The sequence below is a fragment of the Oryzias melastigma genome, linkage group LG9, assembly GCF_002922805.2.
Source record: "Oryzias melastigma strain HK-1 linkage group LG9, ASM292280v2, whole genome shotgun sequence".
NCBI classification, from domain to species: Eukaryota; Metazoa; Chordata; class Actinopteri; order Beloniformes; family Adrianichthyidae; genus Oryzias; species Oryzias melastigma.
The window spans coordinates 1,368,392-1,383,726 of NC_050520.1; the positions used below are offsets into that span (position 1 = coordinate 1,368,392).

The 15,335-nt window shown below is 41.3% G+C and overlaps 1 protein-coding gene across 3 annotated transcripts in view; it reads right to left on the bottom strand.

The window, feature by feature from the left end:
* The window catches only part of znrf3 (zinc and ring finger 3), a 79,635-nt gene continuing 64,300 nt past the window's right edge, over window positions 1–15,335 (bottom strand). Inside the window, exons 3-8 of one of the 3 annotated variants that reach the window (XM_024276006.2) lie at window positions 13,062–13,136; window positions 6,941–7,072; window positions 5,500–5,607; window positions 4,130–4,297; window positions 2,401–2,503; window positions 1–2,324 (exon numbers count right to left, since the gene is read on the bottom strand). In XM_024276006.2, the coding sequence (XP_024131774.1) occupies window positions 658–2,324; window positions 2,401–2,503; window positions 4,130–4,297; window positions 5,500–5,607; window positions 6,941–7,072; window positions 13,062–13,136 (2,253 nt within the window). In that variant the 3' untranslated portion in view covers window positions 1–657. Of the gene's footprint in view, window positions 2,325–2,400; window positions 2,504–4,129; window positions 4,298–5,499; window positions 5,611–6,940; window positions 7,073–13,061; window positions 13,137–15,335 lie in introns of all 3 variants that reach the window. The other 2 variants (XM_024276005.2, XM_036213406.1) reach the window with 2 other exon arrangements.

Genomic DNA, 15,335 nt, shown 5'->3' on the forward strand with positions numbered 1-15,335 from the left:
CATAGAAAAACAATGTTATTTACTATTTTAAATGTCATGAAATTGCATTCTGTCTGCTGGAAAACTGAGTCAAAATGCGAACTTGTCGATCAAAATTATTCAGATTTGGTCAAATCAAATCTAATCGCAACATTTTAAGGGGATTAACAAAGTCTTGTTTCAAATTAAAGCATCAAAGCTTTTAGACAAGTAAATATTTAATACATTTAAGACATGTTCTAAAAAAAATAATTTTTACTTCTTTAATTACGTAACTGGAGTATATTTTCTGATTAGTGGTGACGTGTGGAGACATTTAATGTTCTTTCAGAGATGCAGATAGACCCGGGGTGGGGGAACACCTGCAGCCCAGCGAGACCACGACTCAAAGCCAGAAGTGAGAACCAGAAAGCGAGCCCAATCTTCAAACGGATGCCAGGATCACCGGATTCTGTAGAGCATCACCGGACTCTGTGGCCACAGGAATGAACACGATACATTTTCCTATCTAGAGACTAGAGGCCATTTCAGTAGAAATCCACACAATCTAGGATGAAAACATTCAGTGCTCCAGGAGCAAAGTTAGAAAGAAGGCAACTGAGGGTTTCAACGATTGACAGATGCGGTACCGCACATTCTGGTGTTCTGGACCGGAGTACGCAGACCCCCCCGGTCCGGTTAGGTACTGCTCCCCAGTGTAGGGAGGCCTGCAGAAAGCTGAGGAGGGAAGAAGGCCCTGGTCTCCTCCTGAAGGTACGTCTGACCTCTGAGCGGCGCCGAGGACAAGTACCGCTCCGAGGGCTCGGGCTGCTCTCCTGTCCGCAGTTCCGCCTCCACGCCGACGCCGGCAGGCAATAAACTGCTCTGAGTCTCCGCCCCCGAGCCCAGTTCACAGTCCGTGTCCTCAGGAATTATGGGTATTCTCTGGTTGAGTTCACAGCAGCCCTGCGCCGAGCAGTTCTCGGGATCGGCGTACTGCACGTTGACGGCGTAGTCCTCGGCGTAGCGTCCGGCGGAGGCCCTGTGGACCTTCATCTCTTTGTAGAAGCAGCAAGGCAGCCCTTCATAGCTCACCTGTTCCGAGGAAGGACACATGTGCTCAAAGAAGTTCTGGGGGGCGGAGCTCGGAAAATCCACCCCTCTGTGACAGCGTCCCGAGGCGAGGGGCCCAGCTTGGTCCTGCCCGCTGCACTCGACGCTGGGGGGAACCACCTCGAAGCAGCAGCTGCAGGCTGCGGCTCCGCGCTCCCCCGACTCCTCCTGTGGCCCCCTGTTCCTGTCGGCCGCGGCGTCCGAAGCCACGGCTGAGGTAGTGCTAGTGTTGCTGTTCTCCCTGGGTTCCAGTGATGAGCGACTGCTGTAGTTGGGCTCCAAACTGCAGTTGGAGAGGTGGTCCCCCGAGCTGTACCCCGACGCCCCGGCGGGAAGCTGGAGGCAGTCGTGTCCTAAAGGTGCGTTGGGCGAGGAGTCTTCCACAGGAACCGTGGCGCACGCCGCCGCTTCCCCCGCAGAGCCCCGACAGGGACTCTTACTCCGGTACACGTAGGGGTCGTAGTCGCTGCTGAGCGAGCTGCGGAAGGTGGAGCAGCTCCCGTACACGCCCTGGTTGCTGACCTCGGTGCAGTCCAGCATGGAGTCGCTGGAGGAGCAGTGGCACTGCCCCGAGCTGCTGCTGCTGCTGTCGCTGCCCGGACAGTCCGCCAGGTAGCCGCTGCACACCGAGCGGTGGCCGTGGTAACAGCTCAGGCCGGACGCGCTGCCGCCGTCGCCCACCCTGGCAGAGGAGGCGGGCGCCATGTGCACCATGGTGGGGTAAATCAGTCCCTGCTGAAAGGCCCTGCTGGGGTGGCCCTTGTGGATGGCACCCCCGAGCTGCCCCGCCACCGCCGGCCCCTGAGCGCCTTCGGGGAAGGACAGCCCCTGAAAGTAGTAGTGCTGGTACATCGTCTCGTACTGCGAGAAGCACGCCGCTCGGGAGAAGTTTCGCCCGTGGAACTTGGGCCGTTTAAAAGCAGCGTGGTGCTGTGAGGGGTAGGCGGGGGGTCCCCGGTGCTCCAGCCCACAGTGGTGGGGGTTGAGCGAGTGCTCCAGATGAAGGGCGGGGTGGTAGCTCCGGATGATTGACTGGGGAGCGTACGGCGCCTGAGGATCCGGGTGCTGGTCCACAGTCAGCACGGTGATGGGATTGCCGTGGGGGTCCATGCTGGTTCTGGTCGGGTACGCCGTCAGCTGACCGGCTCGATGCACCCTGCCGGGATAGTGGACCGGCAGCACCACCCGCTGCCTGCTATGGACCGCGTTAGCAGGGTCCATGCACGCCGGTCTCGGGTTCCCCTTCTTTTGCTCTGCGCAGGAATCAAAGCAGCAGTCAAACACCGGTTATCAGCTGAGTGAAGAGTGAGGGCGGAGCCTGGACCTCACCTATGATGTTGTGTCTGCAGTGGGGGCAGGTGTGATGCTGCAGCAGCCACGGGTCCACACACTTTTTGTGAAACCGGTGAGCACAGGGGATCACCCGCAGCTCCTGAGAGGAGGAGGAGACGGACATGAACAAAACACGAAAAGATCTCAGTGAGTTTACTCTCAATAATGAACGTTTAGGCGGATCTTGTATCCCATTTAAAGTCAATGGCTGCTTTAGACTTCACACTATTTCCACATTTTCTGGCAGAATCACCAATATTTTAGTTTATTGGAGGATCGCTGTGGTATTTGTCAGATCAGATCAGAAGACCAGGATTACCTCAGCATGTTCAGGAGATACTGCCTGTACCTTTGGTATTAAAAAATTTTATGGTTTTTAAGATTTTACACAATTTATGTGATTTTTCAGCCCTGTTGAAAATGAACGGGAATTTTTTTTAAACTCTGGGCACTTTTGAAATGTATGTAATCTTGGTATCAAAACGTTCAGGACATTTTTGCTTGTACTTTTGGTATTTTTTACGTTTTTTGAAATTTTATGTAATTTTGGGGATTATTCAAGAAATTCTTGATGCATTTTCTGCAACTTTAAATCCTTTAGCAAATGTAGCATTTTGCAAAAGCGTTTACTCTATAGCTTTAGCATTTTTTAGCAAATCCCTTCAGTAATTACAGTAAATCTCTTTAGTGATCAAATTAAGCAAAAAGCATTCACACTATTGCAGGTAATGCAACTTATCTAGTTTGATTTGTTTTTGTTTCCCGACTATCACTAATGCTAATTTGTCCTCAGTAAAGGACCTTCCTAAACCATAATATCTCCAAACCACTGAACTCTACCGAATGAACAACTTTTGGTATTTACAGAGGACATTTGGAGTTTTTCAATGAGACCAAACGTGAAGGGAATTGTAGTTTTTGGTGCTTTTGAAAAATGTTTTAGTTTGACAGCATGTTTTTCTAGTACTCTGGTTGTTAAGAGTTTAATTAGTGAACTCTGGGTTCTGAAACTTGTCCACTAGAGGGCAGCAGAGCTTCACAACTGTTTCAGTGCTGTCAGGTCTGGAACAGAGTCGGTCCAAACACAACTTCCAGCCTCAGCAGAGATGTTTTCTGGAGCTAAACAAACAACAAGCTTCTACTTGAAGGTGGATGTTGGAGCATCGGTTTGCAGTCAGATGGAGAAGTGGCAATTAGGAACACCAAAGGCACAAAAGCAGGAGTGCTCTGGCTTTAGGAAGCCATTCTCTGACGTCTGTGCTTCACTCTGCGGCCTAATATGATTCATCTTTGGCTTCTTTTTTTTTTTTTTCCTCTAAAGCTTTTGTTGCTCCAAAAAAACCCAGAAAAAGATCGCTTTGATGCCATTCAGCCTTTTATGTCGCCACTTCCTCTGTGGAATCACGGCGCCTTCTTTCTGCTTCTTACCAGAAAAAGACACAAAACCGCAAAACACAAACCGAGCCGGTCCCCCGGGGTGCCGGGTTTGTCCCTGCAGCAAATGAGCAACCGGGGCCGCATTCTTTCACAGTGAGGATTAAAGAGGACGACGGTGGGACAACAGGAAGCCCCGTCCAAACCCAGCTCCCTCTGGGTTCCTCTTAGCGGTCAGGTGCGCTGAAAGTCCAAACAGGTGGAGGAACGGGTGATGCTAATCACCAGGGGGTTCCTTGTGGAAAAATCCCACAAAAAGCTAAAGAAGCGGCGCCCTCGTTCCTGTCCTTACCTCGCCGTCGATGTACTTCTCCAGACAGATGGCGCAGTCGGAGGTGGAGCTGCTGCTCAGCGAGTCGGACGCCCCGCAGCCGCTGTCGCGCTGGACTTTCCCTTTGGCCTTGAACTTCCTGGTCTCCATCTTTTCCAGCGCCTGGCTGGCCATCCTGTTCATGGAGCTCTGCGGGCAGAGGGAATGCGGACCCATAAACAACCTCTCAGCCGCTCTTTATTTACGCCGCCGAGGCCGGCCTGCACCGCACCACACCACAGGGTGTTTGTGCTTCTACACAACATCACAGACACACAACTGAGAGAGCAAAAACAAACTTTTTTAGTTTGAAATGTGGAACTAAATCCATCTAAGATCAATTTTAAGTGACCAAAATAGATCTTTTAACACATTTACCTTAAATAGAGACTTCTGGAGGGTTACATCCATTTTAAGGGGTTCTGCTAATAGACAAATTCTAATGAACTCCTGCTGTTCTGCAGAAACTGTCCAAGGAAATGACAATATTTTTTTTTCATTCGTGCAAAAAAGTCATAATCCTAATTAGGGCTGCCATTAACGATTATTTTAATAGTCGACTAATCCCAGATTATTATTTTTTTGATTAGTCGACTAATTGGGTCATGCACAAAGTGGATGTAAAACATACATCTTAACCATCATTAGCTTTGAACCAACTAAAAATAAAGATAATAAGACGATAGTTTACTAAATTTTTAATGAATCGTTCAGCCTCTGTCTCAAATATAACAAACGTAGATTTTTTGGTGCTGAACGCTCACTACTTTGTTGAACTTTACTACACTCCGACTCCATTTAATATTAAGTAACGACTAATTGACAATTAAATTAGTCGTCAACTATTTTAATAGTCGATTAGTCGACCAATCGCAGCAGCTCTAATCCTAATTAAAAGACGACTGCAAACACAAACATCAAAAGATGATCATCTTAAAGGTGTTAGAAAAGGATTTTTGAGCATTTTATCATATTCAATAACAAAAATCTGATTTTTGAAAAGATCAGGAAGACTACATCTACTCCCGGGCAATTTGTGTCTTCAAAATAAAAGTCTTGAGGATTAAAAGGAGATTTTGTGTGACATTTGCCACTTTGAGATTTCGTCGTCAAAAACCAGCCTGATACAGGAACAGAACAGTTCTAGACATGTGGAGGTGAAGTGAAGTTTAATTAAACTTATAGTTGGACTTTTAGGAGTTGGTGACATTTCCAAACAGAATCCTGACAGGAGGAGAATCAGCAGAATCCTAACTGAGGAAACACCAGGATCTTCAAGAGTTGATTTCTTCACGAGCAGAAATAAAACCTTTTTCTCTGTTTTTGGGCGGAGCTCTGGCATTTGCGCTCACCTGGCTTCTCCTTTGCTTGAGTTTGATCTTGATGAGCAGGATGAGGCAAACTAGCGAGACGACCACGAAGAAAGCCAGGAAGATGCCCATGTCGAAGTACTCCGTGGGCTGCTGTGGAGACAGGAAGACGTCTTCAACACTCCGACAGGGATGGAGCCGCAGCATCTCAGACTCACACGTCCTCCTTTGTTTCCTTAAACTAATCTAATTTAGTCCAGACTAAAATAAATCCAGTCTAGCTTTCTAGGATGACCTCACGTTGACCCTAGCTGACAGAAAATGAAACATCTCATATGAGAGGCCCCGCCTCTTTTTCTGGACTGTTTTTCTATGGTTTTTCTACATCAATTTTTTTTAAAATCTGGACTTAGAGAAAGATAATTTTGATGCTAAAATATAAACTAAAAAGCAGAAGAAATAGTGGATGTGTTGTTCTGAGCGGACACATGACGGAGCTGCCCTGAAGGCATCACCGAGAATTCTTCCTGACTCGATACTCCGCAAGTTTCCTGCGAGTTTCTTGGTCTTTTCTTATGTTACCGGAATGTCACATGACCTTCAGTTCACCTTTGATTGGTTCCTAACAAATCTGTCCATTACTACCTCTATATTTTCATTGACTGAAACTAATTTAGAGTCATGTTTGAGACAAACGTGACAACTCTGACTATTTTAGGTTCAAATTAATTTTAAAAAATGAAGTAACACCAAAAAAATTAGACTAATTTATATTTTTCCCCCAAAATGTTTGTGTCCCAAATCCATACAATCAAGAAACATAAAAACATGAAGACAGAATGTGACAATAAACAGACAAGAAGGTAGAAATATAACTTTTTTAATATAATCTTTCAGAAAATAACTTCAGAAATACATATAAATCTGATTTAAACCCACAACTAAGGGAAATATTTTTACTGATTTCTAGTTTGGTGAAATTTCTCTGCACTTCTGACTCGATATTAAACCAAGAATTTAAGTTCTGTACACTTAAACTTAAGATTTAAAACCAAGATTCTTCTGGCTTAGAATCAATTATGAATTTATAAAGTGAAAATTAATGTTTTTTTTATCCTGCAACTGCAGAAACAAACATTTATTTGTCCATTTCTGAGACCAAAAACCTTTACATAATTGTCATAACAAGGCGATGCGTTTAAGGAACGACTATAGTCAGAATTTGACAGAAATACTGTTAACTATATAAATTATATTTACGTCCTCAAATGTGAAAAAAATGAAAATACCGTAAAATAAATGTACCTCCTTAAAATGTAAATTAATGTCAAGCTTATTTAAAATATTTACTGAAATTTTTGGGAATTAATGGGGCCTAATTGAGGCTTTTATTTTGAAGTCGAAGTTCAACACACGTCTATACAAACATCAAAACCCTGCTGGCGTTGACGTCCAGGAAGGACGTTTGGGCCGCACAGCTTACCCTGGGCGGGCGGTGCTGGATCCGAGCTCGAGCCACCTTCTGCTTGTTGACGATGTTCATCAGTTTGACGGCGTCGTTGCCTTTGACGTAAACCACCGGCCGCTTCAGAGGATCCTCGGAGACCTGGTTCAGCTGAGGAGCACAGAGCAGGAGAACATAAGAACCCATCGGCTCACTCCCAGCATGCACTGCAGGTTGTTGTTTTTCAGTCAAACATTGAGGTGAAAATTAACTTCAATTCTTTTTTTGCTTACACATTTTTGCTAAAATGTAATAGAGATAGAAAAAACCCCCAAAAGGTTTTAAATTAATTTGTTAATCAAGGAAAAGTGTAAACTTTGCACGAGAATGTGAACAAATGAAGTAACTATCTGGATTATACCAAGTCCACACACAGAGAAAAACATTTTTTTTAATTGATCAATTCAGAATTCTCTGGATTTATGTTTCGACTTCCATAAAAGAGAGTAACAACACTTGTTGTTGTCCACTTAAATCACTGGTTTTAGGACGTGAAGCAGTAAAGAAAAAAACTTTTGTTCTGATCTTTAGATCCATTCAGACGTGGAACCGTTTTCTCCAGAACTAAACTTCTCTTAAACTTAAGCTCAAAAACCAACAGAGAAATATGTTTTCTTAGGAATTAAACCCATCAGTGTAAAATGATTCAGTTTCTGTAAGTGCAATCAAACTCAAACCATCACACTGCCACCACCATGTCCGTTATTTCTCTGACCGAAAAATGAGAGAAATGTATTTTCTCTATGATCAGTTTTCTGAGTTATTGCCCAAACGTTTTGGACATTTTTGTCAAATGCTAAATCTATTTTTTTTTTCTTTGCAGTTAAGTAAATCTTGTCTTTAGTCTCTAGAACAATGCAGTTCAGTCCAGTTAATTTAATAAAAGGCTTTTTTCCTCATTCGAATGCGGATCAGGAAGGTTTGTAAATCCATTTATCTTCCCTAAATAAACTCTGAACTCATTGGTGAGTTTTCCGATCACATCGATGACGTTTATAATGACAAAGGATGATATCAACCTGCTATTAATGCAGTTTTTATCAAAAGTTTAACATGAAAATAAAAAAAAATATATTTTTAGGTTTGATTTTTTTAGTTTAAAACAAACATGCCAAAAGTTATGGCACAAAATTGTAATAAATTACAAAAATCCTTGAAATATATCATAGTTTAGTTATTCTTCGACTGAATTTTTAGACATAAAAATACTAACTGAAAGTTTTAAAAGTATATCATTTATAAATCGAGAATCCTTATAAGTCAATGTACAAAAATCTTCATTTTGTGATGTTGTTTTGGTACCAAGATGCTTTTTTTCTTTAATTATTTTGTGTTTATGTTAAAGAAATGAATAAAGGTTTATTTATAAAGCACTTTACAACAACTTTGGGGGTACCAAGAGGCTTCAAAATAAATTAATATTAAAAAATAAATGTAAAATTTGGTAAATATTAACACAATTATAAAAACAGTATAAAATTACAAAAAACAGTCAGCAATAAAATATATAAAATATAAATAAGAATGCAAAAAAAAACAAATAAAGGAAAATAAATACCACCAACTACTGAGCATGTGAATAATTATTACACGTTTAATATATAGAAATGTATGCATATCCTTTTTTCTGATCACTCCTTTTTTAAAGTCTTTAATCCGTTTCTATTTATCATGTTTATTTAACAGTTTATTTTGTTTGAAAAAGAAATCTCAAAGTTAAATTTATTCCTTTTTTTATTTCATCGCAACAGGTTTGATTTTTGTTCTAAAACATCAAAACTTATCTCAATTTTAGCAATAAAAAAATGACAACATGAGTTTTTAGACAGTATAATGACAAATATTTGTAAAAAAAGAAGGTTGGGTTGTACTTAAAGATGGACACTGAGCACTGCCACAAAAATAACCTAGTTATTAAAATATATAAATATGTGTCACCACCGGGCTTTAAAAGGTGGAGCGGTTCTGATCCTAAAGGTTCTTAAAGCGGCGGCGGTTCCTGGTGTTCCTCTGAGCTGCGGCTGCTTCTCTTTCAGGAACGTAAAGATTTGGAGAAGAAAACAATCCTTCAGTCTGTCTCTGTCTGCAGGCTGGAATCTGTAATTTGAAAAGCCAGAGGACATCCAGGCGGCGTTTTCCCAGAGAAACTCTGTGTGTTCTGGTTTCAAAAGTACAGATCTGGACCCGTTTGATCTCCCGACTGAACGAGGAGCTTCTCCTTCATGAAAACAGAACCTCCCAGCCGCACTTTCACATTTTTGGGAAGGAGTTTAGAGCAAAACAAGAAGGCAAACTTTCGAAAAGTTCACCTAACTTTGGCCCGGGGCCTTTCATAGCTCGCAAGCTCCTCCCCCTCCCTGCCCCTCGGCCTTGTGGCTCCTGTCTGTGCTGATCGGGCCGCTCTGACTGGAAAAGCCTCTCGGGGGAATTTAACACAGCCGCCAAAGCGCTGCCTTTCATGTGGTCTGCGCGCAATCCCTTTTATCTCTCAGCTCCGCGCTTTACGACCCAGCAGCAGAGAAGAAGAGGCGCAGAGACTCGGAGGGAAGAAAGGCCTGCAAGTCCGGGCCTGGCGTGGCGAGCAGAATTCCTGCCACAAAGACGCTCGGCGGCGGCCTCCTTCCTCTCCACACAGAAGATTACACGAGAGGGAAGGGCCGCGGGAACCCAGACGCTTCTCCTCATTTATTTGACTTTCTGTTCCCGTTCTTGTCGTTGGCTTACGGCGAATGTTTGGTTTGAAAGTCATCAGGCATTAGCGGCCTTTCATCACCGCCACAGATTCATGGCAGATCAAACAGCAACACGCCTTCTGTGAGGAAACATTCTCACAGCGTCTGGAAACTTTTCTGCACTTTTTCCTCTTGACTTCTCAGTTTTTTGTTGTTCCTTTAGGAACAAGAACGCAGAACTTTGTATCTTCTGCTGATGCTGATCATTTATTCCTTTGAAAAAAAGAGCAAAAGTACATAGAGTGATAAATTAAAGATGCACTCCAATGAAAATGTGTGTTTTTAACGTGTTCTTGGGGCATTTTTCTGATGTTGGAGAACTTATATCAAGGAAATTAAGATTAAAACTGGATTTGAGAGTATTTCTTTATTCAAATCATCAGGAGAAGATGAAAAAATGCAGTTTGAAAAAGATCGGATTTGTGACGTCTGGGGCTCCACTTGCAGACAAATAGGTCCATGAACGTCTTTGTTTTCCTCATCTGAATCTGGATCAAAACTGTTCGGCTGGATAGCTCTGATATTTTGTTGCACTAATGTCAGGTTGGGGTTGTGTGGGGCTGTAAGCTGGAGGGAGACAGTGGAGTGAAGACAGGTGGATGACAGGAAGTGGGGGCGGGCTTATTCCGCACAAACAGTCCCGCCCACGACTCAGGTGTGACTTTCTACTGAACTCCTGCCGCTCTGCAGAAACTATGTCCACAAAAACAACTAAGATTTTTTTATTTTGGCAAAAAAAAAAACACTAAAATCATAATAAAAAGTTAAAGAGAACACTTTGAAAATAGCTCAAGAGATGATCAAAGTCTGACTTTAATAATGCTAAAAATTGCAACAAGTTTAAAATTAAGAGAAATCTACAACTAAAATGATCAGAAAGTTTGATAAATTTACCATTTTTCCTCTTTGATAATTGAAATATTTACAAGGGAAGAAAAAGCAAAACGGCTCATAAATAAAACTGAACAAAAGCTGAAATTAAAACCTAAAAAAGTTGTTGGCCACCGATCACGTCAGGCTACACAATTAGTCAATTGGTCACGACTATTTCAAAACTAATTCAATATTGAACTAGCCGTTTTTGTTTTTTTTTAGCATCTAAAGACTATAGTGTGAGCTTTCTAATGCTGCTACAGTCTCTGACGCACACTCACAGTAGCGCTAATCCGATCAGTACTGATATCACAGGAAGTTATAGGAAGACTCAGGTACCATAACAACACATTACCACGGTTTGAAAGTGGAAAACATAAAATAAAATAAATAAAAGATGAAAGTGTCGAATGCAACATCTGCAAGGCAGAGCCTGTGTCAGCACTACGGTGATGTTACCTAGCTAAGCTAAGCTAACATTAGCACAAACTTCTTAGGTAAATGTGAAATTTCTCTGCTGAAAGAACATCTACTCTCAGTCTTTCTGCAAGACATGCAGAAATGCTAACTTTGCATCGTACGGTTTGGAATTATCCAGAGTCAGAGTGTAGTGAAGTTGAAGACATTTTGAAGACAGCTCTGGTGTTATAGTTGAGACCAAAACTTAATCTTTAGTGAAAAATAGTTCTTTCATTTCAGATGCTAACATCATTTGATTTAAGTTTTGTTTTAATACCAGGAACTATTGAAGGAAAGAGACGAATGATTCATTAAAAGTTTAATAAACTACTGTCTGTATCTTTAGTGAGCATACAGCAAAAACACTTCAAATTTAAAGCTAATGATGGATGAGTATTTTAAATCCAGTTTGATCAGATTAGTCGACTAATCAGCAAATTATCAATCAATCAAGATACTTTATTAATCCCCTGGGGGGAAATTCATTGTTTTTCGGTACAACCAAGAACAAGACAGTTCAAGGTTCCCTGCGGAAGCGTCCACTGAGCGGCGCCCCTTATTTATAAATAATAATTTTATAATTTTAAATTATTCACTGATTTCCGTATTTTCCGGAGTATAAATCGCAAAAACAAAAAATGTCAAATCAAGAAGATAAAAATCATATATAGTCACTCTAGACAAGAGTATAAATCGCACTTTTGGGAGAAAAGTCTGACGTTTCAGAACAAATCTACCAAAGTCAAGCATAGCTGAAAAGTACATAAATAAATACAAGGATACTAATCTTTTGATCTGTATAAGAAAAATATCAAAGTTTAAGAGGAAAACAATCAAATTCTCCACCATGTTTGTTTGGACGACACTTCTTCTGTTGCTGTCGGTAGCAAATACTCAGATGCAGCGCCCTCTAGTGGTCGTTAGAGGAAACAACCACAACCGCTGAAAGACAACCAGTGTTTACTGGGAAAATAACAAATAAAAAAGATTATTAATGTCTTTAAAATAAATAAATAAATACATTGCTTCTGAGTGTAATTTGCACACCTGGCTAAACTATGAATAAAAACCCACAACTTGTACTGTGGAAAATACAGTAGTCTACTACTAAAATAATCATAATAAACTATTAAAATAATCGTTTGTGGAAGCCCTAAAGGCTAAAATGGCCAAAAAAGTGAGGTCAGAAAAAAAAAGTAAAAAAAAAGAAGTTATTTTATTCTGGGTCCACTGAAAAATGTGTAAAAAAGTGAAGAAAACTTCTTTACACAAATTCCTGTTCATAAAGCTAAATAAAAGGTGAAATTTGTGCATTTTTTTCTTTTCTTTTATGAATTTACCAAAACTTTTGAGAAGATCACTTAAATCATAACATAACTGTAGTAAACAGGTGCAAAAAAGTTAAACTTTTACTGAAATGATGCAGAGAAACTTTTATAAACTGCTCAGCCACATAAGAAAAGAAAAGTTTCATGAAGAATAAAGATTAATAGCAAGCTAAAATGCAGGAAAAAGGTACAGAACAATGAAAAAACAAATTTAAATGCTCAAAAAAGGAAATTAATTGAAGATAAAGGATTGCAAAAGTGAAAAAAGAGTTAAAAGTTTCATAAACTTGTTGCTCTGAAATAAATAAACAGTAAAGTTCTGCACAGGTTTGACGCTCTTATTTCAACGTGCAAAACAAAGATTGGCAGAGAAACAGAAGTGTCTTCCCTCCCAAACTCTGCAGGTGAGGTCATGAGCACTACCTGTGCAATTATGAGCTCAGCCCAGTTTGGTCACGGTCTGGTGAAAGCTGAACCTGGATATCCATTTTCAGCGGCCTCAGAAACACAGCAGCTCAGCGCCGCGGCTGAAAGACCTAAAATGGTTGAATGAGTGCGGCTGATCCGCGCGCTTTTCACCGGGACTAAAGATAGAAAGATCATTGTTTGTGCAAACACACACTCGGCTTGTCCTCGTTCCTGGGGGCGGAACCAGACGAGCTGGGGACGGGGGCGGGGACGCCTGGGTAATTCTAGGTGTGCACAAACCTGATCGATGGCATCCGGATTCTCGGAGACATCAAAGATGACGGCGGTGGCTCCCCGCTGCACGGCTCTCTTCGCCTGCAGACACACAGGAATGACACGTTCAACAACAGTTCCCCCTCACGACACTAGGGGGAGTTCCCTCCCTCCCCCAGAGCAACCTCCATTAGATCAAAGCCACACCAACAGGGAGAAGTAAACAAGCTCATGTGGCCGTTCTCTCGCTTCCCCGGAGCCTCCATGATGTCATGCTTGCAGCGTGACACCCCGTCAGGCTCCGTGCGCAGCTCTGCGTGATGCAACTCCCCACGGCAGAGTGCAACTCTGCAGCACAGACTCCCAAAAGTTAAATCAAGGATTTCCGGGAGCTCCTTTCATCTGGGAGCGGGGAAAGTCTTTGCCTTTTGAAGGAGGAGATAAAGGGAATGCTTGCATCTGCAGAACTCGGAGTATCTCCACGCAGAATCCAAATTGGGTCGAAAACTTTTTATCTCCTAACAAGCCCCCTTTTTCTGGTGGGTTTGATGTCCGCGCTGCGTGACCTGAAGGAGCGCGGCCGGAACACCTCCTGGTATTATTAAGTGCTATTGGGCCCCCGCCAGAGCTCTTCATGACAGGGAGGGGGGAGTCGGAGATCAAAGTGAGCGCACAGTGCTGCCGACCTGCTGGACGCCGTCAGTATGTGGCGGGACGGGGATGAATGGTAATTCGGTCCTGCAGCAAGACAGAAACAAGTTGGTTCTGGTCCAGTTTGGCGCTGCTGCCCCATTAAAGAATTTGTTTTTCCTGATAATCCAGATCAATTAACTAAACTGAGGATCTTTTCTTTAACCGAAAACCCAAACCGGGTTACTAAGACCCACTCTGATAAAAATCATGTTCTTGTAGTATTTTCTGATGACATATTTAAAGAAAATTAAGCTCAAAATTTCATTTCTGAGAACTTTTCATTCAAATGCTTGCAAATCAGGAGCAGATAAAAAAAATACAGTTTGAAAAAGATTTGTGACGTGGAAAATATGTGGGCGGGCTAAAAGCTCAGGGAGGGAAAAGGGGGCGGGGTCACTCCACACTAACAGTCTCGCCCACAACTCAGGAAAATTTCAAATGAACTCCTGCCGCTCTGCAGAAACTATGTCCTAGAAAATGACATTTTTAATTCTGGCTAAAAATGGCATAATTACACTCAAAAAATTAAAAATAAATAATTAAACACAGAGAACACTTTAAAAAATGGATGAAAAAAAAAGTGAGTCTTTATTTATTCACTATATACTACATTTTAAACGTCTAAAACGTTATCATTTTTTTTACAGATTGAATTTCATTTTTTTCCTTTTTTTTCCTGTTTTGATGCTAAATTTATCTTTTTGCAATAAATAATATTTTTAGTTATTTTTCTGATTGATTTATTTCAAATAAATAAATAAAACAAGATAAGGAAGACTAAGACGATACATAATTATAGTAAAAAACTAATAAAATAATATTATCTTATTTATTATTTTCAATCACATCTCATCATTAATATTTCCACCTATCCATACAGAACACACATTCATCTTTAAATCAATTGAATATAACAATGATTTTCAGATAAAGATTTATTAATCGCTTTAAATAGAGTTGGAAAAAGTTAATTTATATAATCCCACCTTAAAAGAAAATGATAAAAATTCCATGAATGATTTTTTTGATCTGCCGGTGCAAATGCTCCCTTATTCGTACTTCGAGCTGGTTAGCAGGCGGTTCAGGTGTGCTCCAGGTGCAGATGTGACAGAAACAGCTCACACTGTGAAGCTGCTTCCTGCTGTCATCCTCATATAGAAGTGCAGATATTCAGACCCAGAGCTGCTCAGTGTCAGGTAAAGAAAATTCACCTTTTATCCCATCAGGAATTCTCACCAGGATATTTCTGTGTTTGCATTGAAGCCGCCACTATTTTAATCCAGCAGATCCACTTTTATAATTCAATAAATAACACTAGAAAAAAAAAACGTATTTTGTGATTTTTCCTCAAATATTTGCTAAAAAAAAAAAATTTCTTCTTTGTGAATTGCAGGTCTTTGACTTCTGTTAGGATTCTAAATGCATCTTTTAGAATACATTCTTTAAAAAAAGTATTTTCATCCATGTTTATGACTTTTCTCATCAGGTTTGCATTATTTTTACAACGTTTTGTCCTCAGAAGAAGGAAGTTAACGATTAAACCGAGCTGTCCAGGAACTCACATTCGTAGTTCAAACATGTCTGGGTTTCCCTCTGGAAGTCTTTCAG